The 26,941-nt window shown below is 37.1% G+C and overlaps 3 protein-coding genes, 1 non-coding gene and 2 pseudogenes across 6 annotated transcripts; 2 read left to right on the top strand and 4 right to left on the bottom strand.

Annotated features, from left to right (window-relative positions):
• Positions 1 to 2,710: 2,710 nt before the first annotated feature.
• LOC148914399 (small nucleolar RNA SNORD34) lies at positions 2,711 to 2,805 on the bottom strand. The gene has a single exon (XR_016123061.1). It is a non-coding gene; the product is annotated as a small nucleolar RNA SNORD34 (small nucleolar RNA).
• Positions 2,806 to 8,229: 5,424 nt separating this feature from the next.
• LOC148914398 (protein ORANGE-GREEN, chloroplastic-like) lies at positions 8,230 to 11,259 on the top strand. 2 transcript variants are annotated; one of them, XM_089043673.1, is made up of 8 exons: positions 8,230 to 8,740; positions 8,970 to 9,084; positions 9,161 to 9,277; positions 9,424 to 9,510; positions 9,708 to 9,784; positions 10,071 to 10,198; positions 10,597 to 10,730; positions 10,891 to 11,259. In XM_089043673.1, the coding sequence occupies exons 1-8, from the start codon at positions 8,541 to 8,543 to the stop codon at positions 10,966 to 10,968; spliced, it is 936 nt and encodes a 311-aa protein (XP_088899799.1). In that variant the 5' UTR covers positions 8,230 to 8,540; the 3' UTR covers positions 10,969 to 11,259. The 2 variants fall into 2 exon arrangements, with proteins under 2 accessions (XP_088899799.1, XP_088899798.1); XM_089043672.1 differs by lacking the exon at positions 9,424 to 9,510 and having other exon boundaries at positions 8,337 to 8,740.
• LOC103333013 (uncharacterized) lies at positions 11,153 to 12,776 on the bottom strand. Its single transcript, XM_008235813.3, has 6 exons — positions 12,585 to 12,776; positions 12,386 to 12,478; positions 11,963 to 12,212; positions 11,742 to 11,838; positions 11,505 to 11,570; positions 11,153 to 11,410 (listed from the first exon to the last, which is right to left on the bottom strand). Exons 1-6 carry the CDS (start codon positions 12,733 to 12,735, stop codon positions 11,219 to 11,221), a joined length of 849 nt encoding a protein of 282 aa, XP_008234035.1. The 5' UTR covers positions 12,736 to 12,776; the 3' UTR covers positions 11,153 to 11,218.
• Positions 12,777 to 12,878: 102 nt separating this feature from the next.
• On the top strand, positions 12,879 to 20,328 carry LOC103333110 (ATP-dependent DNA helicase SRS2-like protein At4g25120). Of its 2 annotated transcripts, none has more exons than XM_008235900.3 (27): positions 12,879 to 13,139; positions 13,219 to 13,836; positions 13,929 to 14,092; positions 14,178 to 14,433; positions 14,511 to 14,616; positions 14,703 to 14,836; positions 14,939 to 15,013; positions 15,162 to 15,287; positions 15,388 to 15,519; positions 15,609 to 15,692; positions 16,055 to 16,168; positions 16,301 to 16,401; positions 16,693 to 16,759; positions 17,148 to 17,198; positions 17,357 to 17,434; positions 17,589 to 17,795; positions 17,945 to 17,983; positions 18,177 to 18,248; positions 18,331 to 18,417; positions 18,484 to 18,540; positions 18,818 to 19,023; positions 19,108 to 19,201; positions 19,293 to 19,343; positions 19,492 to 19,554; positions 19,724 to 19,783; positions 19,876 to 19,938; positions 20,056 to 20,328. In XM_008235900.3, the coding sequence occupies exons 2-27, from the start codon at positions 13,681 to 13,683 to the stop codon at positions 20,143 to 20,145; spliced, it is 2,733 nt and encodes a 910-aa protein (XP_008234122.2). In that variant the 5' UTR covers positions 12,879 to 13,139; positions 13,219 to 13,680; the 3' UTR covers positions 20,146 to 20,328. The 2 variants fall into 2 exon arrangements, with proteins under 2 accessions (XP_008234122.2, XP_088899797.1); XM_089043671.1 differs by having other exon boundaries at positions 12,880 to 13,139; positions 19,290 to 19,343.
• A 276-nt stretch (positions 20,329 to 20,604) lies between these two features.
• LOC103333109 (ankyrin repeat-containing protein BDA1-like) lies at positions 20,605 to 24,196 on the bottom strand (annotated as a pseudogene).
• Positions 24,197 to 24,856: 660 nt separating this feature from the next.
• On the bottom strand, positions 24,857 to 26,462 carry LOC103333108 (ankyrin repeat-containing protein BDA1-like; annotated as a pseudogene).
• Between the last annotated feature and the right edge of the window lie 479 nt (positions 26,463 to 26,941).

Here is a 26,941-nt window from a genome sequence, read left to right as displayed (position 1 = left end):
TCTGGGGATTCTTGTATTAATAATAGAAATAGAAACAATTTATTTTATTTTAATTAGTTGTTATGTTTTAATTATTATTTGCTTATTAAATAATTAGTATTTAAATATATTTTTAAAGAAAAATTTTAAAGTTTTAAAAATTATTTATTAAATAATATAATTTGAGAAATACTTAAAACATAATGACTAATGACAGTAATTATACAGTATAGCCGATCGGCTATACTTTATGAACAGAAAATTTTAACCATATAGCCGTGCGGCGTTAGGCTTTACACTAAACGTATAGCCGCCCGGCTGTACTCTATAAATAGAAAATTTTGACTGTATAGCCGGTTGGCTAGACTTTATTTTTTTTCCCTAAAGACATCAGTACATATTGTTTTATATCTGAAGAGTTTAAGCAAGAAAGAAAATGAAGGTTGGCATTCATGGATTAGAGAGGAAGAAACGGAAGAGAGAGGAGGAGTAACCAAGTAGAAATCAAGAAAAGAGTGGAGAGAGAAGTTGCAGTGTCATTTCTGCTTGGAGTCCCACATCGACTGCAAGAATAAACTTGTTTAATCCTTTAAGACAGCCACTGGAGGTTTGGAATAGGTGGCCAGGCCACTGGAGGTTTTGAACTTTCAAAACCGTTCGCAGCAGTTCTTTTATGTTTGGAATAGGCACTGACAAATACATATTTATTAATCTTTTCCTTTTCTTTCTGAAAAAAATAAAACACGGGTTTGGTTTGGTATTTTGATGAAGAAGAAGTACATGGTTGATAATAAAAGACGAGACAGTTTAAAGCTTGTAAGCAGAAGAGGCCTCATATACATTTCAGTTTATCATTACCTCATCCAAATGAGATAATCAAGCGATGTAGGCAAGATATGTTTAAATCATCATTGGCCTCGCCTAATATATAACACAAAAACATTGATTGTGATTTTCCTTTGAAGATAAAATAAAACCTGAAAAGAGGAAAAGAAAAGATGACTCAAAGAGTAGGAAAATAATTCCGATCATATCTGAGGTTTTCTTCAAACAAAAACAGAAACAGATGGGATGTGATTGTATGAATGGGAAGAGGAAATAGCAGCTTTTGGTGGCTCCGGCGGATGTAAAGTTATGTAGAAGGGAAAGGTTGTTAGGGTTTGTTGAGTTTGACTCTTCAAGAAAGACGGCACAACAGTCCATGGTCATGAATTATTTGGAAAAATTGAACTGAAACCATACCTCATTTTCCATATATCCATCCATACCCTACACATGATGCCTTATCCAGATTTTGTCATTTTATCTTGGGAGTTTCACTAAAACACCCAAAATGGAGGTTGAAATTATAAAAAAACTCAACACCCAAAAACTTTATAAACACACCCAAAACTCATCATTACACACACTTAAAACCCATTTATAAACACACCCAAAAAGTTGACTTTGATGTTGATTTTGGGTGTGTTTCTATATTTAAATAATGCTTGGGTATTTTTTATAAATACATGTCTACGATTTGGTTTATTTATAAATTTGTATTTTATCTTTGGGTGATAAGAAAAATAAAGGGAAATGCAGTCCACTCAAAATTCTGTTTCCCCAAAAACCAAAGCATTTATGTATTTTCCATCGCTCTCTTCAAATGTTAGGTAGCTTTTACACGAGTGCTCTCCACATTCAGTTTCAGTGCTCAATTTTCTTTTTAATTTTTTGTATTTTTTTAAATTTGTCTTCACTTGCCTCGTTCCACACACACAACTAAACTCAGAGAGTTGTTCTCCGCTTTCTTTGGAACTAGTGAAAGCTGAAGAAAAAAACAGAGCTCCCTGCTTTCTGTTTTCTGGGTGCTTCTTAGAAAGCGAGAGAGAGATACAAACACATGCTCTGTTCGGGTCCACTTTTGGCGGTTTAGTTTCCAGCAAACCGGTATTTTACGTACAATTTACAGAGCTCCAGCTCCGGATTCAGCTACGCAAGCCGCAAATCGAGCTCCAGATGGCGATCAATGGCAGCGCGGATATACTCTGTAAACTGTATAGCCGAGCGGCTATACTCTATAAGTTGAAAATTTTAAAAGTATAGTCGCGCGGCTATACGCTTTAAATAGAACTGACGGTATAGCCGCCCGGCTAGACTGTTAAGCAGAAAGTATGCTATACTCTAAACTTTTAATCCCGTGTGGCTATACCGTTTAAATAGTATAGCCGGTGGCTATACTGTATAAATAGAATATTTAAACGTATAGCCGCCCGGCTATACCCTTTAGATAGCATAATCAGAATTTCTCTTTTTTAATTACTTTAGTAGTTGTTATGTTTTTGTTATTATTTACTTGGTGAATAATTAGTATTTAAATATTTTATGGAAAAAAATTAAAAAATTAAAACATTAAAACATTAAAAACTATTTATTAAGTAATATAATTTGTGAAGTTAATTAAAATATTTAATGGTAATTATTCACTAAAGAAATAATAATTAAAAAATAATTACTAATGAAAGTAATTAAATAAGGCTAAGAGATGGCAACGGGTTGACTCAAGAATCATGATTGACGCTCTTTGTAATCAAACAAGTCCAGATGTGTTGTTTGAGGGGCATTTTTCATGACATCGCACTGGTTTCTTTTCAGCATAATGGTTCGCACACCCATTCATTGGCATATGATATCCTCATAGTTTAACATGGTTGATCATAAGAGACGAGACAGTTTAAATCTTGTTAGCAGAAGAGGCCTCAGATACATTTCAGTTTATCATTATCTCATCCAAATGAGATACTCAAGCAATGTAGGCAAAATATGTTTAAATCATCATTGGCCTCACCTAATATATAACTAAAACATTGATTGTGGTTTTCTTTTGAAGATAAAATAAAACCAGAAAAATCTGAAATCTGAATAGAGAAAATGACTCGAGAGTTAGAAAATAATTCATTGGAAAAATAAATAAACAGAGGCAAGATGGAATTGCAAAGCTTTGATCGAATCGAGAAGCACTGCATTCCGATCATCTCTGAGGTTTTCTTCAAACAAAAACAAGAAACAGATGGAATGTGATTGTGTGAATGGGAAGGGGAAATGGGAGCTCTTGGTGGCTCCTGCGGCGGATGTGAAGTTATTTATAAGGGACAGGTTGTTAGGGTTTGTAAAAGAGAAGGAGCGAACGCGCGTTTTGAGTTTGACTCCTTCAAGTGGGTTGGCCAATCATCACCGTCGGATCAAAGATGGTTTTGATTGTCAAATGTAGGGAACCCGGTTCGACAAAACAAAATAAATTAATTAAAAAAACCGTGTATAGCCGATCGGCTATACTATTCCTTTTTAAATATTAAAAACCCAGTATAGCCGCTCGGCTATACTATTTCATCGAATAAACATCAGGAAAACTGCGTATAGCTGTTTCTTTAAAAATATAGTAAAACCGAGTATAGCCGCACGGCTATACTATTCCTTTTAAAAATTAAAAAAGAGTATAGCCGGTCGGTACTATTTCTTTTAAAAAAATTAAAACTCAGTATAGCCGCGCGATACTATTTCTTCAAATTATTTTTTAAAACCGAGTATAGTCGCCGCTATACCGATTCTTCACCGCTTTCACTTGGAGAAAATGTGCGGAGGGTCGCGTAATCTCGCCGACGACATCCTAGGGCTTGCCACCGCAGCCATGGCCCCGTCCATACAGTTAACATGGACCGGTGAGCAAAACTCAAAACTCCTCCTATTTTTTCCTTTATTAATTTCTAGGGAGACTTTGGAAAAACACAAAAGATAGAGAAATTTTGTAAAATAAGCAAAAATAGACAAAATTACCCTTATTTAATTTTGGATTTACTAAGGAATCCTTTACATTTGCATGTCTTTGATTTGAAAGTTGATAGGTTTTTCTTTTTTCAAAAAGCTTTGGCTCCAAAAGTGAATTTTTTTTTTTGGCTAAAACCTAAATTTACTTAATTTCTAATTCGAACTTTAGTTTTCTCCTACCTTCTTAGCAACCAAACAGATTTCCTTGGGTGTTATTGTCTCTTTGATTGCTTAATCTTACTGATTGAAATGAATTTTTTGGTATGCGCTTAGGTTTCGCCCGTTGTTCAATGTGTCGCCGAGGTAGAATTTGCCTGTTGTTCGTAAAGAAGACGGCAAACGGCGGCGGCTTGTTGTTCATTGTATGAAATGAGGGCTAATCAGTTTCACAAAGAAAACCGAGAAGCCCGATCACTATAAGATGGTAATCGCAATCACATTTGTCTTTCTTAAAATTTCAATCTTGATTCTCCATATAAGCAAGCTTGGATTGCGTTGAGATGTGATTTGAGTTTTTTTAAAAGGGGGTCTAGCCGCGGCTATACTATTTCTTTGACAGAATATCGCACACTATACGATTTCATAAAAACAATTTTAAAACGAGTATGGCCCCATGGCTATATGATTTCTTTAAAAAACTTTAAAAATAGTATAGCCACAGGCGATATTATTTCTTTTAAAAGAATTATAGAGACCGAGTATAGCCGCCATACTATACGATTTGTTGAAAAAGAAAAACCGAGTATTTCATCAAAAACATATAGAATCAGTTAGTAGCAGTAAAAGGCTCATGAATTTGTTTGGAAGGATTAAGCTTCAGCATATACATAGAGAGAGGAATGCTGTGGCTGATCGTTTGGCTACTTGGAGTCACAACTTGAATCTGGGCTGCTGCTTTTTTGAGGATAGTCCTGGGGTTTGGTGTCTGGGGGTTTTCCACCTTTCTTGATAAAAGAAAGACATATGGAATCTCTTAGAGCTTAGTGAAGGGCCTTAATCTTAGAACTGAGAGGAAGCATCATAAGGGATATGAGGAGGTCATTCCCCCAACACCAACAGCACAAATTAAAACCTGGGGAAAAGCTGGTGGTACCCATTTGTAGTTCCATCATTCTACTTAAGTTTATCATTGCCATCATGAACATTATCAGTGTATAAACTAGCCATAATAATTTGCGCATTTTCTGGTGCTTAAACAAATAGGATTATCCTTGCTTGCTATTTCTTTTATCACCTACTGACCTCTATTTCTGTTATTGCAATTTCTGTTTACTGTCTTATGCTGTGAGATTGAGATAACGGAGTTAGATGAATTCACACACGCTGCTTTTCGTGGACATAATTCTCTGAACCGTATTCAGAGCTGCATATTTCATACTATTTATTACACTAATGAAAATATACTAGTTAGTTGATGATGATTATGTGAATACCAAACCATTGCAGTGAAAGTGCTGATATGATATGCTTGAATGTGATTTCCATTTACTTGCAGGTCTGTGCTCCAGCAGAGCTGGCAAAACAAATATAGCTATGATTTCTATTCTACATGAGGTATGCAAATGATTTTGTATTGTGTATGAGTTAATCTGGGTTAATTGCATAGTTAAAATGGCATGGGGACGGCTGTAATGTCATATGTGCTGTTGTTGTATATATTTCTCTGGGAGGGTTAGTGATGTACTTACAGTACTTTTCATGTTGAATTCTACCTATTTAGTTTTTGAAAATATTCAGTATGGTAGAATATCATCCATTCTGAGATTTAGATAGTGAGTCGGCATCGTCTGTGGCAGATTGCACTCCACTTCAAAGACGGTTACTTGCATAAAGATTAATTTAAAATAGTATGTTGCACCAATGAAGGTATCCGCCCTATATAACTCTCTTCCTTTTGTTTTTTGTTTTTGTTTTTTTCTGAGTGGGTGGGGTGGGAAAGTAGGCATTGAAATAGTGGCTTGTTACTTATTATCATGTATTTTTCAGGCATTAGCTGCAGAAATTACATCTACTTTTAGCCATCGCTTATCTCCATTGAATATGACTGAGAGAACTTACTGGAGACATGCAACTTTCTAAGAATGAACTTGAAGAAACTCAGGTCATTTTTATCAAATTCTGTGTGCTCCGTGTGCTTTTAACTGTCACCCAAAAGAGGAAAATGAAAACCTTTATGGCTTCACTTTCTTCTTATTCAGAGGATAGTCACAACACCTGAGAAATGGGATGTCATTACTCTCAAGAGAAGTGATATGTCACTTTCAACGTTGGTGAAGCTCCTGATTACGGATGAAGTGCATCTATTAAATGATGATAGAGGCCCTGTAACAGTGGCAGTACTAGTAATCTAAGGGAAACCCAGCTAGACTAAACAAAAAAATTAGAAAAACAAAACCGCGTATAGCCGTCGGCTATACTATCCCTAGTAAAAAATTAGGAACGACCAAGTACAGGCCGCGCGGCTATACTATTTCTTTGAAAAATCATTTACAAACCGAGTATAGCCGATTGGCTACTATATAAATTAGCAAAACTGAGTATAGACCGGCTATACTAATTAGAACTGTATAGCTGTACGATTTGGTATAGCCGTCTGTACTATTTTTTTGAAAAAATAAGAAAAATCGAGTATAACCGGGCGACTATACTATTTCGTATAGCCATTTGCCTATTCCTTTTAAAAAATTAGGAAAACCTGAGAATAGCATAACGGCTATACTATATTTTAAAAAATTACAAATTCCAAGTATAGCCAAGCAGCAATACAATAAAAATCTAGTCTTGGAGGAATATGGAGAGGAGGAGGAAGAGTTAGATTTAGAGGCCTAGCTTTGAATCAATGCATGTTGAAAGCATGAAAAAATAATGCGAAAAAAGAAGGTATGAGAGCATACAGTCCCGATCTCTTGGACTATAGGGGTCCAAGAGATTTGTAATCATTCACTGTTGGATGTAAATTCAACGGTTCACTCACTATTGCACTCTTTTTAAGAAACTTTTTTGAACCGTTAGATTAACATCCAACGGTGGGTGACCACAAATCTCTTGGACCCTTGTGGTCCAAGAGATCGGGGTTGTGAGAGCATATATGAGAATCATGCATAGGATGGTGGGATTTGTTATGTGATTTGGTATTTATATCACACACTCAAAAGTCTCACATAACACACAATTTAATGAAATACAAAATCAGTAAGTTTTTTAATACCATGGTACTTTTTCTCATCTTTTATATAGTTCCCAAGAAGGTTTTCTAAGGGAATATGAGGGGAGCGCTCTCTCTTTTTATATATATTTTTATTTTGTTGAAGTATAATTTTCATTCTAGATAAGCAATACAAGATAAAAGAATAGCCCAAAGTGAAGGGAGCGATCTCTCACAATGTTGTGGAGACTCCATGTGGAGTTCCGTTTTATGTTATTGTGAGAGAATTGGCACATAGAGTAGTCTCATTCTATAATTTATTGAAGTCATGATCTAAACTCTAACACGAAATATCATTCTATAATTTATTGAAGTCATGATCTAAACTCTAACACGAAATATGATTCTTCGACTTGAACATTGAATTCTAGACTTTTGGACTTGTATTGCACACATGCAACTCAAACACTAGCGACTTCATATGGATTCAAATTCTATGTCATTGTAAGAGAGTTGGCACATAGGAAAGTTTAAAGTTTCTTGTAGTTATGATCTCAAAACTCAAACTCGAGACATGGGTCTTGAAGGTTAAATCGTATACCTTTGGACTCGTAATACACACGTGCAACTCAACACACTAGTTTCTCCATGTGAATTCAGGCTCTACGTCATTGTGAGAGAGTTGGCACATAGGGCATTCTCGCTAAAAAATTTATTGCAATTATGAGCTCAAAATTCAGACTTTCAAAATTTGAATTGTAGACAGGTGGACTCATAATGCACACGTGCAACTCAAACACATTACCCTAATTCAGGAGTTGGGACTCGAATCATGAACACTAGAATCCCATCATATACTCTATTAAACTTGAACCTCCGAATTAAAACTTAAGAACCTATCCCAAATTTGAATTTAAATTGATTCCAATTTGCAACCCAAACAATAGAATGAATTCCATTTCTCACTTGATTTCATTACAACAACCAAACAACTCCCAAGTGATTGCCAATCAAGAAATAAAGTTCAAGGCTTCAATGAGACAACGACATGAAAATGAAAGTTCTTTTCTCCCATCCATCATCCATGGCATATTTTGTTTTCTAATACACTAGTCATTGAGTTCGAATTTATTGAGAAGTTTGGCGTTTCTAACCGAATGATATTCCATGTCCAAGTCTATAAACTTTGGAATTGCATTGTTGGCCAAACAATATTCCATGGTCATGAATTATTTGGAAAAGTCGAATTGAAACAATACCTCATTTTCCATATATCCATCCATACCATACACATAATGCCTTATCCAGGATAGAATAAACGTACAAGGTCCTTTTCATCTAGCTAACCAAACACACGATACCAACGGAGATGCTACTATTCAGTTTCAGTGCTCAATTTTCCCTTTTATTTGTGTATTTTAAAAATATTTTTTGGTCTCCACTTGCCTCGTTCCACTGGGAAAACGAAACACACACAACTAAACTCAGAGCGTTGTTCTCTGCTTTCTTTGGAACTAGTGAAAGCTGAAGAGAAAAACAGAGCTCTCTGCTTTCTGCTTTCTGTTTTCTGGGTGCTTCTTAGAAAGCGAGAGAGAGATAGAGAGAGAGAGACATGCTCTGTTCGGGTCGACTTTTGGCGGTTTCGTTTCCAGTAAACCGGTATTTTCCGTACAATTTACAGAGCTCCAGCTCCAGATTCAGCTACGCAAGCCCCAAATCGATCTCCAGATGGCGATCAATGACGTCCGAGCCCGAGTCCTCTTCTTTTGCTCCTTCTATCGACTCCGATCCCACTGATACAAACCCCGCCGGGTACTCTCTCTCTCTCTCTCTCTCTCTCTTCATGTTTGGCAGTTAAGAATAGGTGGGAAAATAATAACAGAAACTGAAAACTTTAACTGTAGCTTGCAAACAGTTTTGGTGTTTCAAATTTTATGCTAAAAGCCATGTGCCTAATGTGTGTGAAAAATAAGGTTGTGGCTGGTAATATATTCATCGTTTTATAATAAGATTCTTGTTATGTGATTGGGTTGTTCTGCAGATTCTGTATCATAGAGGGGCCTGAAACAGTCCAAGACTTTGCCAAAATGGAGTTGCAAGAAATTCAGGATAATATTCGAAGTCGACGCAACAAAATTTTCTTGCATATGGAGGAGGTGGGCTACTCTCTCCCTTTCTCAGTTTTGCTTTGGTTATTAATTTTGTAAAATAAATGAGCTTCAATATGTGTAGGTTCGCAGGCTGAGGATACAACAGAGGATTAAAAGCGCAGAGCTTGGAATGTTAAGTGAAGATCAAGAAAATGAACTACCTAGTTTCCCATCTTTCATTCCATTCTTGCCTCCCCTGGTGAGCTTATCTCTCTAGACTTGTATTTATATCTTATATGATTAATAAAGGTTCCAGTAACCTTGACAATTTCATTTTCCCCAACTTGTTTCATCCATATTTTGTTGTTTCCTGTTAAAATCACATGGTGAATGCATTGCTTGCAGAGTTCAGACAACCTTAAGCAGTATTATGTTGTTTGTTATTCAATTATTATGGCGTTTATCCTTTTCGGTGGCCTCCTAGCACCCACTGTAAGTTGTTTATGCGTTAACTTTTAGTTATAACTTATAAGAGAGTATATTGGTCAACATTTTCTGAATTTGCAAGTAGAAAAGTCAGAAAATGAGAAACCTATCAAATAAGCATCTTTTTAATTTTCAATTTAACACGGATTCAATTACGTTTCTAAACTCTTTTTTCTACCCCTCCCTTTATATTAATCTTTCAGTTGGAGTTGAAACTGGGAATAGGAGGCACCTCATATGAAGATTTTATAGAAAGTGTGCATCTGCCATTGCAGTTGAGGTATGGCTCATATCTTACACTGTTAACCCTCCATCGCTCTACTAATTATTGTTTTGAAATATCAGATTATCTATCTTGACATGAACCCATTTTGTGACTGAAATGTGGGAACCAAAAGCACTAAACTTTACTACGCGAACTGATATATCTAAACCTTACGAGGATCCCCAAGTTTTGCACATTGGACAAAAAAACTAGGATGTCATCTATCTTGACATGAAGCTAAATTATGACCATACGACATTTTTAGTTTGGTTTATTGAACTGCTTTGCTTTCACATTGCAGTCAAGTTGATCCCATAGTGGCATCCTTCTCTGGAGGAGCAGTTGGTGTCATCTCCGCATTGATGATTGTTGAAATCAACAACGTAAAACAGCAGGAGCAGAAAAGATGCAAATATTGTGTTGGAACTGGTATAACAATGTCCTATATTTCTGACTTTTACCTATAGGTTTTAGTGTAGCTTTTAATGTTTCTGATTGAGATGTTTGTATTGTTTGCATGTCAACTACTTGGTTTGGACTATCTGAATTAGCTAAATCTAGGGCTGCATCTTCAGCTAGGAAGTAGGCCTATCAAGTTTTTCCTCTCCAAGTTGACCATGTCCCGGCTTATATATGCACTTAGTGTAATTTCGTTATGTTTACCTTTTCTATATTAGCTATGAACGTTCTTGGAAGTTCCCGAATGAATTATACATACTTCCAATTTAATATGTGTTCACGGTTTGATGAATTGCTCGACCAAATTGTTTATTCAAACTCAGAGTGTTTATTTTAATTCTTGACCTGTTTATTTGATAATTATGCAGGATATCTCGCTTGTGCCCGCTGTTCAAGCACGGGAACCCTGGTTCTTACCGAACCAATATCAGCAGTCGATGGAGATCAGCCCCTATCACTGCCAAAAACGGAAAGGTGTTCAAATTGCTCAGGAGCGGGAAAGGTTGGATATTTAAAATGTCACTTAATGTTTTTGCGTACTAAATCCTCTTCCTGTTGCCATATAAGTGTATCTGCCTCATCATACATATTGACTCGCTGCTTCAGGCGTTTGATGACTGATATATGTTTGCTATATTTAACACTGTTCTGTGATATGGCAGGTAATGTGCCCTACATGCCTTTGCACGGGAATGGCGATGGCAAGCGAACATGACCCTCGGATCGATCCCTTTGATTAGAAGCACACTGCTGTCATTAGTTGCTCCCTTACCACTGTAAACCTCTTTTTCTTACTTTTGATGCCACACATATATCCTCCATCTGAGTTGTGACATAACCAAGGAACACTCTGTATATATCAACTGTTCAAGAATATGATTAGACTTCTGAACGCAATTGAAAGGTTTTCTTCACTTGTGCAACTTTCCCCGACAAGTGCGCTTTTGTCAAAAGCAACAAAAATGGATTGTATAATTAACAGTTACACTATTATTCAGAAAATTTACATATTTTATGGGTTTTACTACCAATCCTACATTCGATGCCATTGAATTTACTGGTAAAAAGACGTTTCTGTAATGATCCTCCGACTGTAGATCTTCTTTCTTCTTCAACCGCTTGCTTCAGGGAACTGCTGATGTCATCTGATGCCCAAGCTACCGATATATGAGGGCGAGGATCCTGCCATGAACAACATCCAATATTGTGAATTCTTTATTCTGAGTTATAAGTAAAAATTTTGCACTATCACTTGCTCCAATTAACCAATGCCAACCTTGTAAAATTCAGGAAGATTGTGAAGCTTATACACCTCATTGACAGCTTGAATCTGCTTTGTTATCTGAAATCAATTGAAGTTGAACAGTATCACATTTAGAGTTAAGAAGCAAGCAAGCAAGATATCAATGTTTCAAAATCCCATGTTTTTGGCTTACTGCTTCCTAAATTTTACATCTATATAAAAACTCAGAACAATAAGAACTGGATCAAGAGAGAAAGCTTGCAATCATACCTCAGCTAACCCAGCAGCAATAACTTCTATCGACACAAAGGTCCGGGTGTGATCATCGTTAACAAAAACCTCCCACTTGCTAAAATCAATCCAATACCTGTTTTACCATAACAAAATGTGTTAGAAACCAAAAATGGGAAATGGGTTACAGCAAATTTGCAGCATTATGTTCAACAAAGGAACTAAAATTCATGCACACAATAGAATGTAAGTAACCATACCGCCTCTGAATCTGAAGCTTCTGCCGAAGCATTGTGACCAGGGAGTCAATCTGGTGCACTCGGATTGGTACAGTTCTTCCCAGACTTATATGGAACTCTCTACCCAAAGCAACCTGTTCAAGCTTGTGCTCATCCTTGCGCAAAATCTCAAGAGGGACGTCCACGTCGACAGCATGGAGACCGGTCACCAGAGAAGCTAGCTTGTTCAAAAATAAGGCCATCTCTTTCCTTGGTGCTGATGGTATAAAAACTGCAGGTACATAATCAAACAAGGGTCTAAAGGCTCTAAGCTCAAAGTCATGTCATTTGCTAATGGAATCTGCTAATGAAACTGCAAGTACTGAATTAAACAAGGGTCTAAACGCTCTAAGCTCAAAGTCATGGCATTTGCTAATGGAACTGATAATTAGAGAATTTGATTACCTGGGATGTAGACATGTACTGCGTAGTTCCCTTCCACGTGAGGAAAGTTCCTCACTCTGCCGGGCTGAGCGCTTGGTGAGAAGTCCAGAAATCCTTCACAGTCAAAACATCAAACACTTGATCGACAACAGAATTGAAAATTCAAAACCATACAAAAACAAGGCAAAAAGAGAGAAAATTGATTGCAATTAGTAGTTACCAAAGGAATTGGGACTGTTGAGAAGTGACAGAGGAGGTGGGGGCAGAGCAGAGCTCGATTCTTCGGAGTTTTTGAGCTCTGGACGTGGAGCTAGCGACTCGGAGTCTGAGTCCGACGACGAGTCTCCGTACGAGGCTCTCAGGGCATCCATTTTCAATCTGACGGAAAAACTGAACCACACTCTCGAGTCTTGCTATTAACTTTCGGGAAGTAGTACTAGTGGGCCTGATAGTTGGGCTGCTGTAAAAAGGCCCAATGTTCATATTTCCAACAGCCGAAATAGGAGGGAAAACCAAAACAAAACGGACACATTTTGGCCCCTTTCGCTCCTTCTTCTAGGGTTTGCCTGGACATTACATCAGGCCAAGCTTCCGTCGCATGTTCCGAAACAACAATGTCGACGTCCAAAGAAAACATTCAAACGTACGGCAGACGAGGACTCACAGAGGAACAAAGAAACCGAATCTCTCTGAATTTCAGAGCCGCCAAGGCCCTCATTGCTCGTAAACGCCCTCGCCACGACGCCGTTTCCCCTGATCACTTTCCTCATAACAAGTAAGACTCACACCCTTTTACTCTGTTTGCTGTTAGGTAAATGATTAATTCAAAATTCCATCGTGTTTTGTAATTCCAGAATTTGTGGTAGAAACGGAATTCAAACACCAGCTCAGCTGAATAGCATCCAGAGAGTTACTCTTGCTGAGCTACCTATAAACACGCCATCTCCGTCTCCATTCTCAGCGAATTGCTGCAAGTCAGACGGTGGCGAATATAGCAGCGCTTCATGTTCTGGTAGCTTAAGCATTAACCGGATTGAATCAAGCGTATCAGTATCAGGATCAGATTCTTTCACAACCCAATCAGGCAACCCCAATGTTCAACTTCATTTGATTCTTTCTCCGCACCTCGATTTCTAGACGAAGATGATTTCGATGAGAGTATTTTGCAAGAAATTGACGCTTTGATCGAGCAGAAACCAAGCGTGGAAATTCACCATGATGATATTGAGAGTTGTGATGGTGATGCTAATACCGCTTCAGTGCTGCCTGTGAATGCTGATAATCAGACAGATTCTATCAACCATGGATTGCCGAACATGCCAGATGAGTATTCGAAGTATTTGCTTTCTCTCAATGAGAGGCAGCTCGAAGCGGCTTGCAGCGATATTTCAATACCTTTGATGATTGTTGCTGGCCCTGGAAGCGGAAAGACTTCGACTATGGTTGGCCGTGTTCTGATGCTGCTTAATGAGGTGTTACCGCCCTTTTCTCTCAATTTTGAATCTTTTTTTGTTCCCCTCTCTTTTTTTAGCTTATGATCGTTCGTTTTGTTTTGTATTCTTAGGGCATTAGTGCATCGAATATTCTAGCCATGACTTTCACTACAGCAGCAGCTGCCGAGATGAGAGATCGAATTGGAGCTGTGGCTGGGAAAGCAACTGCCAAACAGCTTACAATCAGCACATTTCATTCATTTTCGTTGCAGCTTTGCCGATCACATGCTGAGAAGTATGCTGTAGATTCACCTCCCTTGATTTTGATTCTTGAACAGCATGAATATATTGTTGATAACTGAGTCTGACTAATGCTTTAGACTTGAGCGCACACTGGAGTTCTTGATATATGGACATGGACAACAGAGAAGAGCCATTATTGAAGCTGTGCGGTTATTGGAAGATGAAAAGAGTAGAAAGAATCATAGTGTTGCCATAGTTGGCGAAGAGTCTAACAGTATCACGTCTCCACATCATTATAAGGATGCGTCAAAGAAATGGCAGAAGTTTGTGACTCAGGCAAAAGCTTCTGGAAAGACTCCAGCCGAATACAGAAAAATGGGTGATGAGACAGGAGTAAGCTCATAACTAGACGTTTCAGTTAGCTTTTCATGTACTATTGCTTATGAGTTTTAGCTCTGGATCTGAATCAGGGGAAAATTCTTGGGAACTACAATGATATCTTAAAATCTTGTAACGCTTTGGACTACCATGACCTAATTAGTTACTCTGTGAAGCTGCTCACTGATTTTCCTGAAGGTCTGTATCATCTAAGTAAATTAATTTAATTTATCTAATCTCACAAAAGCTAAGTGTTAATACTTTTTGTTTGTTCTGTTAATAAGTGTTGAAGGAGTGCCAGGATTTATGGAAAGCTATTGTGATAGATGAGTTTCAAGACACCAGTGCTATGCAATATAGTTTTCTGCGGATTCTTGCATCTCATAACCACATAACCATTGTTGGTGATGATGATCAGGTATGCTGTTTATTTCTTGAACCACCACATTATGGCAGTCGAATTGTTTTTGCTCTCTCTCTCTCTCTCTCTGAGTTCATTCTAATCAAGATCCTGCCGCAGTCCATTTTCAGTTTCAATGGGGCAGACATTTCTGGATTTGATTCCTTTCGTAGAGATTTTCCAAATTACAAAGAGGTTCGCTTTGCACTTGACTGCTATGTTATGTCATGTCATTCATAGTTTCTTGATTATTATACAGAACATATTCATATATTGTATAATTTCTAGAAAGAAGTTTTATTTTATGGGTATATGTGGAATTTGATATAACTTTATGATTCAGATTAGACTTAATAAAAACTATCGGTCCACACGCTATATTGTGGAAGCTGCATCTTCTGTTATAAAAAACAACAAGAAGCGATGCCAACTAAAGAATGTTGAGACCGACAACTCTTCTGGATCTAAGGTATTTAACCTTTCCCTGCTCAAACAAGTAAAATTTGATGTCATTTACAATCCTTTTAATTAGTGACACAATTCTAAATGGTTTTGCTGGTAAAACTTAGGTAATTATCAAGGAAAGTCACAATGAGGATGCACAATGTGCCTTTGTTGTTGACAAGATCCTGGAAACTGCATCTAACCGGTCAGATGCAGGGTGCTCCTATGGAAACATAGCAATCCTTTACCGGAGGCAGGTCAAGCTTACTTGCCCTAGTGTGAATGTGAATGAAGTAAATCATATAATACATCTTTGACATATTTTACTTTGTATATTATACTACAGGTATCAGGAAAAGTCTTCCAAACAGCCTTGCGTGAAAGGAAAATACCATTTAATATTCATGGAGTGGCCGTTTATAGGAAGAAGGTAATTGGTACTTTTCCAGATTACAGAACCTATTTTCTCAGCTCTTTATTTATTTTGCCAATTTATTATTATTATTTTTTCATAAGGTAGTTACTGTAATGCACAGCTTATGCTAGTAAGAATGCAAACAAGAACTGTAATTGACGTAAGGTTTTCACTTATTTTTTTTTTTCACCTGAATCTTGGCATCACTGGTCCTTTTCGTTGTTTTTTGTTACTAGATTTTCATTGCCATTTTGACCTGATATTCCAAGAAGGGTTTGGTATACAACTGCGGAGTAATTTGTGAAATTGATTCGAAGGTTTTGGGTACTCTGTGATTGTAGTTATTGGTTGTTGATGTAGTATGTGTCTTATGGTAGGTAGTCAGAGCCATTATTGCTATGGTCAAAACAACTTTGCCTGATTGTGATGATGGATCATATCGTCAAGTCTTCAAGGCTTTACTTCCTTTTGAGAAAGAGGAAAAGAAGAAGGTATCACAATGAACATCATTTTTAACGTTCTTTTCAGCATTTACAGTTTACTTGCTTGCGCTATTGAGATTTAATCTCCCTTTTTTTCACATGTAGTCTTTAGGCTCACGTCTCTGAATATCTCTCTCTCAGGTAATTGAATATATAGACAAAATTTCGGCTCATAGAAAATGCAGCTTCATATCAGCTGCTTGTGACATCTTTAGTGCAAAAATTTCTGGTACCTTGAAGAGGTGTGTATCACAATATTCTTTAACATTTTTGCATGGTTACCTCTAAATATACATGTATCTTTTTATCTAGTGAGGAAGTACATTTATGTATCCATAAGTTTTGCCGTAAAGTAATTGTAGGTCCAGCAATTTATTCACAATTCAGGCTTATTAATCATTATATGTACTGCCATTTATGTATATATTTTTGCTCCTCTCTCTTGTCTTTTATTTTTTGTTCTTATTTCATATGACAAGTGTTTAAAATCTTTTGGTTATGTACTGAGTTGTGGTCTCTTTGATTGATTATAGGACTCAGCTTACCCAAGGACGCAAGGTGCTGTTAACACTAGAGATGATTTCAAAGCTTGTTCACAGGGTAAATAGATTTGGTAAAATGTAGTAGATCTGACTCACTGCTTCTTGTGGGATGTCACCGTAGTTGTTTGTGAATTTTAATATATAGAAAGAATATAGTTTTTAAAAATTCGATGATAAAAAATTCTTTCTCCTTTGGTGATTTGTAATATGGTCTAGTTATCAATTATTGCAACGCTGTATAGTTTCATGCGACCTTGTTAGATCTATGTTCTTAATTCTTTCAATATATAATGCAAAGTTTTATAGCCTCTGTTAGATCTATGTGTTTCCAAAGAGGTAAAGTTTGTTCTCGTAGTCTCTGTCTTCATATAATGAGAGAAATGTGCATTTAGTCGTTAGCTTTAGTTATGAATATACGTAGTAGTCTCACTTATCAATGCATACAGGAACAATCGATTTCAGCTGTCATAACTTCAGTGGCAAACATGGTACCACAGGTTCGTCTTACATTTTGCACCGTTGACATGGTTTTTTTAATGGAATTATTTCCTTATTAAATTTTAGGAATGAGGAGCACCATTCTATACCATTTTATGCGTTTATGCTTATATTCAATTTTTCATTAATAATTTCTCGTTTGACTTTCAATTCTTAGAAGTACCTTCTTGAGCAACGTGCGGTTGTTGATGTTGATGGAGGAAAATTGCTAAATGAAGACAATGACATGAGATCTGTAAGTTTGGCGCTTTATGCTGATGGTAACAGAGGTCAATTACATAATGATTGTGAGAACTTATTTTCTATTTCTGTTAAAGTTAAGTTAATCTTTGTTCTCATATAAATCTTGGTCCATCTGTGTGGTTGTGATGCAATTATTCTCACTGCAGGTTCTTCAGTACCTACTGGATGACATATCTGATTTCTTATCAACTCATTTTGTTGCGGGACATGGGGATAGAGAAGTCGTAAAAGAAAAAGGTTGTGTTAGTTTACTTAAAGCTTTCATTGACTGCATATCTGAGAGGGAGAATGAAAATTTTCGTTCCCGAAGACATGACAACCAGAGTTCTGTCACCTTGACTACCATCCATCAGGTTCTTTATCTTTTTGATATTTCCCGTGACTGCCGTCCATCAGCTTAAGAATCAAAGTTCTTATATTTGTGAAAATTTTGCTATTGGTATTCCTCTGGAGTTCTGCAAATATTCTTGGCTTACTGCCTTTCTCTTTCCTTCTCTTGCAGTCAAAAGGTTTAGAGTGGGATATTGTTTTTATAATTAAGGTACTTGCCCTGCATAATGATTTTATCATTGTCACTTCATTTGTTCATTCAGTTATTTATAGTTGATCTGTTTTTTGTCCTTAGAGATGCTGATGCTACCTAACTGATATTTCTGTACCCTTATATTCATGAAGATATTACAATATCTTCAAAATCATATTAGCTTGCTTTAATGCTCATATCAATAACACAGGTAAATGAATCTGAGATTCCGTTGTTGCATGAATTCAATGGCGTTGCAAAAGAAAATGGGACCTCCATTGAGGTATGCACTAAATATTTCAACATTTCTTTGTTACACACGAATTTTGTATTGTTGTACTCAATGGTTCCACTCTAAATCATAGGAGGAGAGACGCCTGTTATATGTTGCAATGACTCGTGCTCGGAGAAAGCTTTTCATTCTTTATGTTACGATGGATTCCAATTGGCAGGTTTGTTTTAGTTTGATTTTTTCATCCTTTCTTGTTATGCTTTGACTAATAAGGTGACTCCTTCAGATGCTTCAACCTTCGCGTTTTCTCAAAGAAATTCCAAATCATCTTCGAGAAGTCCAGGTATGTTTTACTGTTCATTTTCCTTAATTGTTCTGACATTTAGTCAAACTTACAAGTAACAAAGAATCACAAATAAGTGTTGCAATGTTTGCAATTAAAATCAACTGATGTTTACTTGCCGCTGAGACTTGCACCTTGCAATGAGAAATCTTAGTCTTTTAACTACTTTTTTTACATCAATGTTTGAGTTTGCATGTCGCAAGTGCTTTAATTGTACTTGTCATAATGCTATATCATCTTGAGTCTGGTGTGGATGAATGAAATTTTTGGTTTGTAGGCTGACATAAGTACACAAGACTTGCAATCAAAGAATCCTGACACTTCAAAAGGAACTACTCGGTCTACAGCTGATCTACAACCAAACATCCAACCTTCTGAAGTAGATTCAGTGCAAAATGATTTTCACCATAGTAAATTTGATGAAGCTTCTGCAAAGTTGATAGAATTTGCAGAGGGAAATAGTGGCAATGGTTTCTTAAAAAGGTTTTGCTTCCAATTTTGATGGGTAGAGCATTTTTGGTTGCTTATATTAATGCCTAACTTTATTCATCTGTCACTGTCTAATAGATTCAGTGTGGATGAGAGATCGATTGTCTCACATTTATTTAATGAGTGGGCTAAGAAGCAAGCATTTCAAGATCCTAAGAGGTTGCTTGACAAGGTAGATGAGAATTACACTGTTTTGACTATAGACTTTCTAACTTTTAATTGGAGTCAATGTGAATGGTAATGCTTAATTGTACCTTTAACAGGTTGGTTTTGTAATAGATGAACGCCTACGAGCCAAGAACTATAAACACAAGGTTTTAAATTTAGTCCTTTAAATTTCAATAAAATGACTATTCTACCTCTGTTTTTTAGCTCACTTCGTTTTTGTTTGCATACTTTGTGTATACCCTTGTGATGCATCTACTTTGTTATATCACTTATTTACTCTTCTGCAACTCTCAGGATGTTTTGCGCTTGCTGAAGTCTTGCCTGAAATGTGACGATGCATTTCATTATGTGCAATATGTAAGATACTTACCAATTTGTTGAAGAAAAATTTCTGAAATTAAACAAAAGAATATATAAATTTAGCTTTCTTTGTCATCAACTTCTGTTCCTAATATGCAACTATGACTATTTGAATTCAATAGATTTGTGCACAGCTTCACATCAGAATTATACTTTTTTGTCATAGGTTTTGAGATGGCAGAAAATACCTGCTGATCAACGTGCTCATTTGATGCGGGAAAAACAGGTTAGGTTTTAGTTTAAGATAGTTTGCTCTGTCATACATTGTCCCTAAATCATATTTAGTTGTCGTTGTTGTAATTCAACACATGCTTTTAGGAACATTTCCAGAAGTTAAGGATCGAGAACTCAATGGGTTCGTCCATACCAACACCGAAACAGGTAGCTAACACTCACCATTAAATTAGTCCCTTGTTAAACACTTCAGTCGAGCTTTCAAGTTGATTCTAGATGGTTAGGAGACCAAATTCTAAATCCTTTCTCATGTTTGATGATCAGATTTCTTATCTGCAAAATCTGGGATGCACCGTGGCTCCTACATCGCGCCTCCATGCTTCTCGCTTGATTGAGCAGTACAAGTCATTGTGAATAAAGATGGTTCTGTGGAAAGGTGATCATGTTTCTTAACGAGAGTAATGGTGATCATATTTTGTTGAAGTTTCTGTCGTGACTCGTGTTTATTGTAAATACCATCTTATCTTGTAATTTATTTCCTGTTTATTGTAATAAATAATAATATCCTTTGTTCGCTGTTAATATGTGTTTACCACATATCGTTAATAGTTAATTCTGGTATGGCCGATGACTGTATTAACGAGACAGAAACTGTACCCATATCAAAATGGTTCCAAAACGCCGTCACTTCTAAGCAGCTCTTGGCTTTCACATAAAAGGAGTTCAATTTATGAAGCAAAAATTAAAGAATTAGGGGAGCAATGGAAGAAAGTGACGTGATGAACAAATTTGCTCTTCACCTTGTGGTGATGAGCATGTTCTTGTTTTTGCTTGCCCTAGTGTTTGTTCAGCTGACCATTCATATTCACAGGTCTACCTCCTCGTTTCCTCATCCTCGTCCTCTTCCTCATCTTCCCCTTCTCTTTTTCCGAAGTCTGAATGCATGTTCTGGTCCTCTCCACCCACCACTCCGCTATGATCCTCTTGCTCGTCCTCCTACTACAAGTTGCAAACTCAAGGCACATAGGCATTGCAAACCATGATCCTAATCGATACGAACATTGTTATCAATATATTTATGAAAAATGTTTCGCCTCTTTCTATAAGGTTAAGGCCATATAATATAAGCCTAATCAGATTCTTTCTTATTCATGTTTTCTTTTCCCGAACATGATATTGTTGACGTTTTTGTGTTAAGTTGCTCCTTTGTTTTATCCATCAGTATGTATGTTATCATATTTTTGCCGACTTCTCCTCTAAATCTTTTTGCATCTTCTTGCACACTTGGGCATAAATGGAGAAATTAATTATTGTGACAAAACTGATGTTCAGTGTTAATAAAATAATTAACTAGGAGCTTTACATACACACCTTCAAATTTCAATTCTGGTGTGTGCAAGCAATATGCAATAACTACGAGCTTTCTATCCTATTCCTCAATGTGGTTTGGCTAACATCCGTTTTGTTATATAGCTTATAATCCTGAGGACATTGTGAAGAAATATCCAAACGAAGCTAGGGTTACTCGTCCTTCAACACCAGCAGATATGCCTCATTTGAAATAGACGCACTTAAAAAGAAGAATTGCGAGAGAGCTTCAGATTGTCCTTGAATAAGAAATCACTTTAATTTGTTTGCTTTTTATTTATTTATTTATGTATTTATAATAACAATATTAGGTTTAACTTTTTAAAAATAAAAATAAAAGGTTTAATCTCTTATTTTTTCAAAAGCAAAATGTTAAACGCTTTTTGAATAAAAACCATAATCGTCTGCACACCACCTTAAATGTCACTAAAAACACAACTTTTGTTATGACTCGTGACTGTAATAGCCCTTCCTCCTCGCCTCCCTTCCCTCTTCCTCTGCCTCGGCCTTTGCCTTACCTCCAATTCTAAATATTCCGTTGAGTACTTATTATGAGAAGTAATAAAAATGAACGCATGCCCAGACCGTCCACCGCGAAAGCTTCGAGGTCGCCAAGCTCCTCCGCCAGTTGTCCCAAGAAGAAAACTGTGTGAGGAGCAGGCATACAATGAATGCAAAAGATAGATTATTGCTAATCCGGATCAATTTAAACTTTGTTATGAGGATGGTCTTCGTAGATGCATGGACCTTCTACTTGTTGAAGAATACACAAGTCCCACATTAGAAACTTAACAAAATAGAAAGTCTCATATAATAAATAGTTTCACTCTTAATAACATAAATGTATTTTGTATAAAATCTCACACCTACTAAGCAAATGGTTAAGTTGGGGACAATATTGATGTTGCTAGTGATGGGCCAAGGGTCCGTCCCTCTGAAATCTTAACATGGTTAATTTGTTGTTTGAGTTGTCACCTATATATCATGATTTCAAAATTCTCTTTCGCTTCCTTGTAAATTTATAAAAGAAATAACAAAAAACTTTAAAGTAAATTCAATTATATTATTCATTTTGAAGTGAGCCAAGTAATTACATACATGAACGGAAATGAAAAATAATTAATGACTCGATATTATGCCATTGGACAAATTATTTAGTGACAAAAAAAATAGTTGTTCAAATGATTGAAGAAGCTTTGCATTCGATTAACCAAAGGCTGTGATCTAACCCTGATGATGTTGACAAGTGGCCTAGCACATTTGGCAGCAACTTGTAGCATCCTAGGCAAGCAGAAATAAAGAATACAGCCCTGCACCTGGTGCAACGGTTAGCACTGAACTGCAATAAGTGAAGTACATTGCAACAATACAAACATGAAGCTCCAGCTGCAGAGGGAAATTGGTCGTGAGAATTTTGATCATGTGAAGAGACATCGAAAATCCGATGGAGTTGAAAACTGCAAACGCAATAAAGAAAGCCGGATAGTAAGAACCTAGGATGTCTGTCCCTGCATAATGTGTTGAAGCATTGCTTGTGTTGGAAGTTGTCCCGTTTTTGTTTAAAACAGCATCCTGCCATACCCCGCCTGGAGGGTTTGCTGCAACTTGATAGGTTGCGGTAGCTACTAGGACAGTTACAACTAATAGTGCGTTACGTGGGTCGCTTGGAGAATCTCTTCCCTTTTTGAACTCGACGAACTTCACCAGATTATCTGGTTGCTGCAATGGATTGGTGTCTGATTCCATGGGGGAATGGGGATGGTTATGGCTTGGAACACCAGAGTGGACTACGTCTCCTGCTCTCATAGCTCCAGCGCCACGAAGGATCGCCTCCATTTCCCTATCACCGGCTTCACTTGGGAAGATCAGTAGCAGATCCAGCGGTGTCAGACCACTATGGTTTACATTATTTACATCCAAGGCACCTGCACCATTTCCATTTCCAACTAACCATTCCACCACCCGTGAAATTTGTAGTCAGATGATAAAGTCAATACAAATGACTGTAATGCCAATTTCCTAGCAGCTTACGTTTTTGAGGTTAATGTTTGTCTAATATGAGCATTCAAACTCAATATGGAGCTTTCCCAACTTTAATGACCAGAAGAGAAAGAAAAAAGGATTGTTTTTTCCAGCTTGCTAGATGAAGAACTGAATTTCCAAGCTTATCCTTCATATTCAGGATGTTCACCTTGTTCATTTCTCTGACCAATTCCACCAAGGCTTTAATTGCTTCAAACTGGCTGCACTTAACAGCAAGGTTCAAAGCAGTCTCCCCTTGTATGGTCACATCTGCAACACTTTCTTGACAAGACAAAGCCATTTCTCTAATTACATCTACCCTCCCTCTGCTATCAGCATAATGAAGAGGAGTCCATTCATCCCTTCGTTTCAGCTGAGAAAGTCTTGGGTCAACTTTCAGCAGCTCCCTTACGATCTCCAAATATCCGTTGGCAGATGCAATATGGATGGGGCAAAAACCATCATTGCTCATTTCTTTGGCAAATTCTGGCTTGATCCTCACAATCTCCTTAACAAAGTCAACATGGCCAGCAATGGAAGCAACATGTAAGGGATTCTGATGCAGGACGCGTGTAGGACCTAAATTTATTAGTTTCCTAATGTATTTGTTAGTTTCCTAGATTCTCTAGTTTTCCAAATTCTAGTAGGATTTTTACTTTTCCAGATTTCTAGTTTTAAGTTTCCTATTTTATTTGGGTTATGATTTCTGTTTAAGCAAGGGATATTGAGTAAACCTTCTCTTAATAGTCTTCCTTCTCGGTTCTCTGATTTCGGTCCTTTCTTTTGTCCCTTCGATCTATATTTTATTCTCCTCGACCTCCGATATTCTTCTTTGTTCTACTGTTTCTGTCCTTTATCTCGTCTTTTTTTTATCTCTATTTCTTCTCCTCGGTCTCTTATATTCTTTTCTACTCTATTGTTTGAGTGCTTAATCTAATACCTACGGGCTGTACTACATCAGGTTCTCTGCAGAAGCTAGTGCAAGAGTATGGAGTAGAAGGGGATTCTCCACCAGAAACTGGTGCAGAAGTTGGATATCTCCTGTTCTAGATGCCTCAAACAGCCTTATATCCATTGTGGTATTGTTAATTGTTAAGCACCTCATCTCTATTGAAGTGACTATATATGCCTGCTCAGGTGAATGAGTTCTTCACTAGATGAAGACTAGCTTGTGACTCAAAATTCAAATGTGCGTGAATCAGGTGTGTTGCAGTGTTCAATGCCAAAAATATACCTATCAAGATTAAATAAAACATAACTTGTGCCTTAAGGTACAAAACCTGGGATCAGACACGTAGCAGAGTAATTGTCTGAACTTTAGTTATCTTAATTCATAATCTGTTGATGAGATAACAATAATAATTCAGGATGACCTTAGAATATTCTCAGTTGGAATTTCCTGTTTTCATATGGTGGAACATCTGCATGAGAGTCAACCCTTGGAAATTAGAAACAATATTCAAATTGATATGCATCTTCTGGAAGGAGAAAACTACTGATCAATTTCTTTTATATATTTTTATCTGAGAATGCTATTACAGATGTCTGAATGGGGAGGAGTCTTAGAACAAAGAAAAATAACATTTTACAAAGAATTTGCAGCGCTTCAAGATGAATCAATCGCCATCAAAGGCATGTTATTCATCTTTAATTGGTAATGGCAGTGGAAAAAATGACGTTCCAGGAGTTAAGTTTCTCAGCAAACTAATGCATATGAACCTACGCATCGAATTTACTAGAGGTTCTCTGATACAAAACCAGGCAAAACTGATGTAAACACAAACACAGTGAGGACGACCTTTGTGTTATCTGGTGCAATGATGATCATTGCAGTTGTGTAATTGCAGTACATTGCAATAATGCAGATTTGAAGCTCCCACTGCAAAGGGAAATTGCAAGTGAGGACATTGATCATGTAAACAGAAACCGAAAACCTGATTGAGTTGAAAGCCACAAACATGGCAAATGCGACTGCACTATAAGAACCCATTCTTGATCAAGTCACTACTGTCCTACCAAATACCATTTGGAGGGCTAAGCCCAACTTGAAAGGTTGCTGTGGCTACCAGTACTGCTACAACTAGCAATGCGATGCATGCATTGCTGGTAGAGTCTCTGCCCTTTTTGAACTTTAAGTATTCCATCAAGTTATTTGGCTGCTGCAATTGAGGGGTCTCTGATTCCGTGGGACAATGAGGGTATGGTCAGAGTCAAGTGAAGGAACAGCAGAATGGGCTATGTCTTGTGCTCTCGAAGCTCCAGCACCACGAAGGGTCTAGTGGATTTCCATATCACCGGCTTCACTTGGGAAGATTAGCAGCAGATCAAGAGGTGTGAGACCACTTTGGTTTGCATTGTTTTCTTCCAATGCACCTGGAGTAATTCCATTAATGCCAACTAACCATTCCACCACCTGTGAAATTTCTACATCATTAGATTTTTTCTTAAGATTATGAATTCTGTAAGATTGGTTGATAATTTAGGCATGTGCAGTATCAAACAAGTTATACTCTTCTTTTAATTTTTGTTTCCATAGAAATATGTTGTTGAGTCAGAGTCACCTCTTTCTGGGTTGGATTTTGGTCAAAATTTACGAAACCACTCTGTACATCTTAGTAAAATAATGGTCAACATTAGCTTTAAGGGTGACAAAGCTCACATGCAAGCACTCCATGAAAAATCATTCATCTTGAGTGCGATCAGTTTCAGAGGAAGGTCTGTAAGGCAAAACTAATTGATCAGATTGTACTTTACCTGGTGTGGTGTTTTCTTGTTTTCCAGCCTGCTAGATGAAGAACTGAATTGCCATTATTATCCTTAATATTCAGGATGTTCACCTTGTTCATTTCTCTGACCAACTCCACTAAGGCTTTAATTGCTTCAAACTGGCTGCGCTTAACAGCAAGGTGCAAACTAGTCTCCCCTTGTATGGTTACATCTTCAACGCTTTCTGGGCAAGTTAAAACCATTTCAACAACAACATCTACCCTCCCTCTGCTAGCAGCATAATGAAGAGGAGTCCATTCATCCCTTCCCTTTAGCTGATAGAGTCGGGGGTCAACTTTCAGCAGCTCCCTTACAATCTCCAAATACCCATTGGCAGATGCAAATGCAATATGCATGGGGCTAAACCCATCATTGTTAATTTCTTTGGCAAAATCTGGTTTGAACCTCACAATCTCCTTGACAAAGTCAACATGGCCAGCAATGGAAGCCTCATGTAAGGGATTCTCTGAAGAAGCTAGCGCAAGAGTATGGAGCAGAAGTGGATTCTTCGCCAGAAGTTGGTACAAAAGTTGGATATCTCCTGTTCGAAGAGCCTCAAACAGCCTTATATCCATTGTGGTGGGTTAAGCACCTCATCTCTATTGAAGTCACTATATATGCCTGCTTGGGTGAACGAGGAGTTCACTGGATGAAGAATAGCTTGTGACTCAAGATTCAAATGCATTGCTTAATCTATCAAGGTTAAAGAGTTCTTCACCAGATAAAACATAACCTGTGCCTTAAGGTACAAAACCTAGGATCAGACACGTAGCAGAGCAATTGTCTGAACTCTAGTCATGTAAATTCATAATCTATTGATGAGATAACTATAATAATTCAGGATGACCTTAGAATAATCTGAGTTGGAATTTCGTGTTTTCATATGGTGGAACATCTGATCTGCATCAGGGTCAACCCTTGGAAATTAGAAACAAATATTGAGAATGATATGTATCTTCTACAAGAAAACTACCGATCAAAGTTTGTTTATTTTTATCAGAGAATAGTGGTAAGAGTCTTAGAATTAGAACAAACAAAAATAACATTTTACAAA

This window comes from Prunus mume, unplaced genomic scaffold (assembly GCF_029339155.1).
Source record: "Prunus mume cultivar Tortuosa unplaced genomic scaffold, ASM2933915v1 scaffold11, whole genome shotgun sequence".
NCBI classification, from domain to species: domain Eukaryota; kingdom Viridiplantae; phylum Streptophyta; class Magnoliopsida; order Rosales; family Rosaceae; genus Prunus; species Prunus mume.
Note: the sequence above shows the minus strand (reverse complement) of the source record. Positions and strands in the feature narration are given on the sequence as shown.

Coding starts and splice junctions, on each gene's coding strand:
- LOC148914398 (XM_089043673.1), top strand. CDS start 8,541: ATGCTCTGTTCGGGTCGACTTTTGGCGGTTTCGTTTCCAGTAAACCGG. Junction 9,085..9,160: donor TTTTCTTGCATATGGAGGAG/GTGGGCTACTCT, acceptor CAATATGTGTAG/GTTCGCAGGCTGAGGATACA. Junction 9,278..9,423: donor TTCCATTCTTGCCTCCCCTG/GTGAGCTTATCT, acceptor CATTGCTTGCAG/AGTTCAGACAACCTTAAGCA.
- LOC103333013 (XM_008235813.3), bottom strand. CDS start 12,735: ATGGATGCCCTGAGAGCCTCGTACGGAGACTCGTCGTCGGACTCAGAC. Junction 11,839..11,962: donor AAGCTTCAGATTCAGAGGCG/GTATGGTTACTT, acceptor ATGGTAAAACAG/GTATTGGATTGATTTTAGCA. Junction 11,571..11,741: donor TTGCTGCTGGGTTAGCTGAG/GTATGATTGCAA, acceptor AATTGATTTCAG/ATAACAAAGCAGATTCAAGC.
- LOC103333110 (XM_089043671.1), top strand. CDS start 13,681: ATGCCAGATGAGTATTCGAAGTATTTGCTTTCTCTCAATGAGAGGCAG. Junction 17,435..17,588: donor AAGACAATGACATGAGATCT/GTAAGTTTGGCG, acceptor TTCTCACTGCAG/GTTCTTCAGTACCTACTGGA. Junction 19,344..19,491: donor CCAAGAACTATAAACACAAG/GTTTTAAATTTA, acceptor TGCAACTCTCAG/GATGTTTTGCGCTTGCTGAA.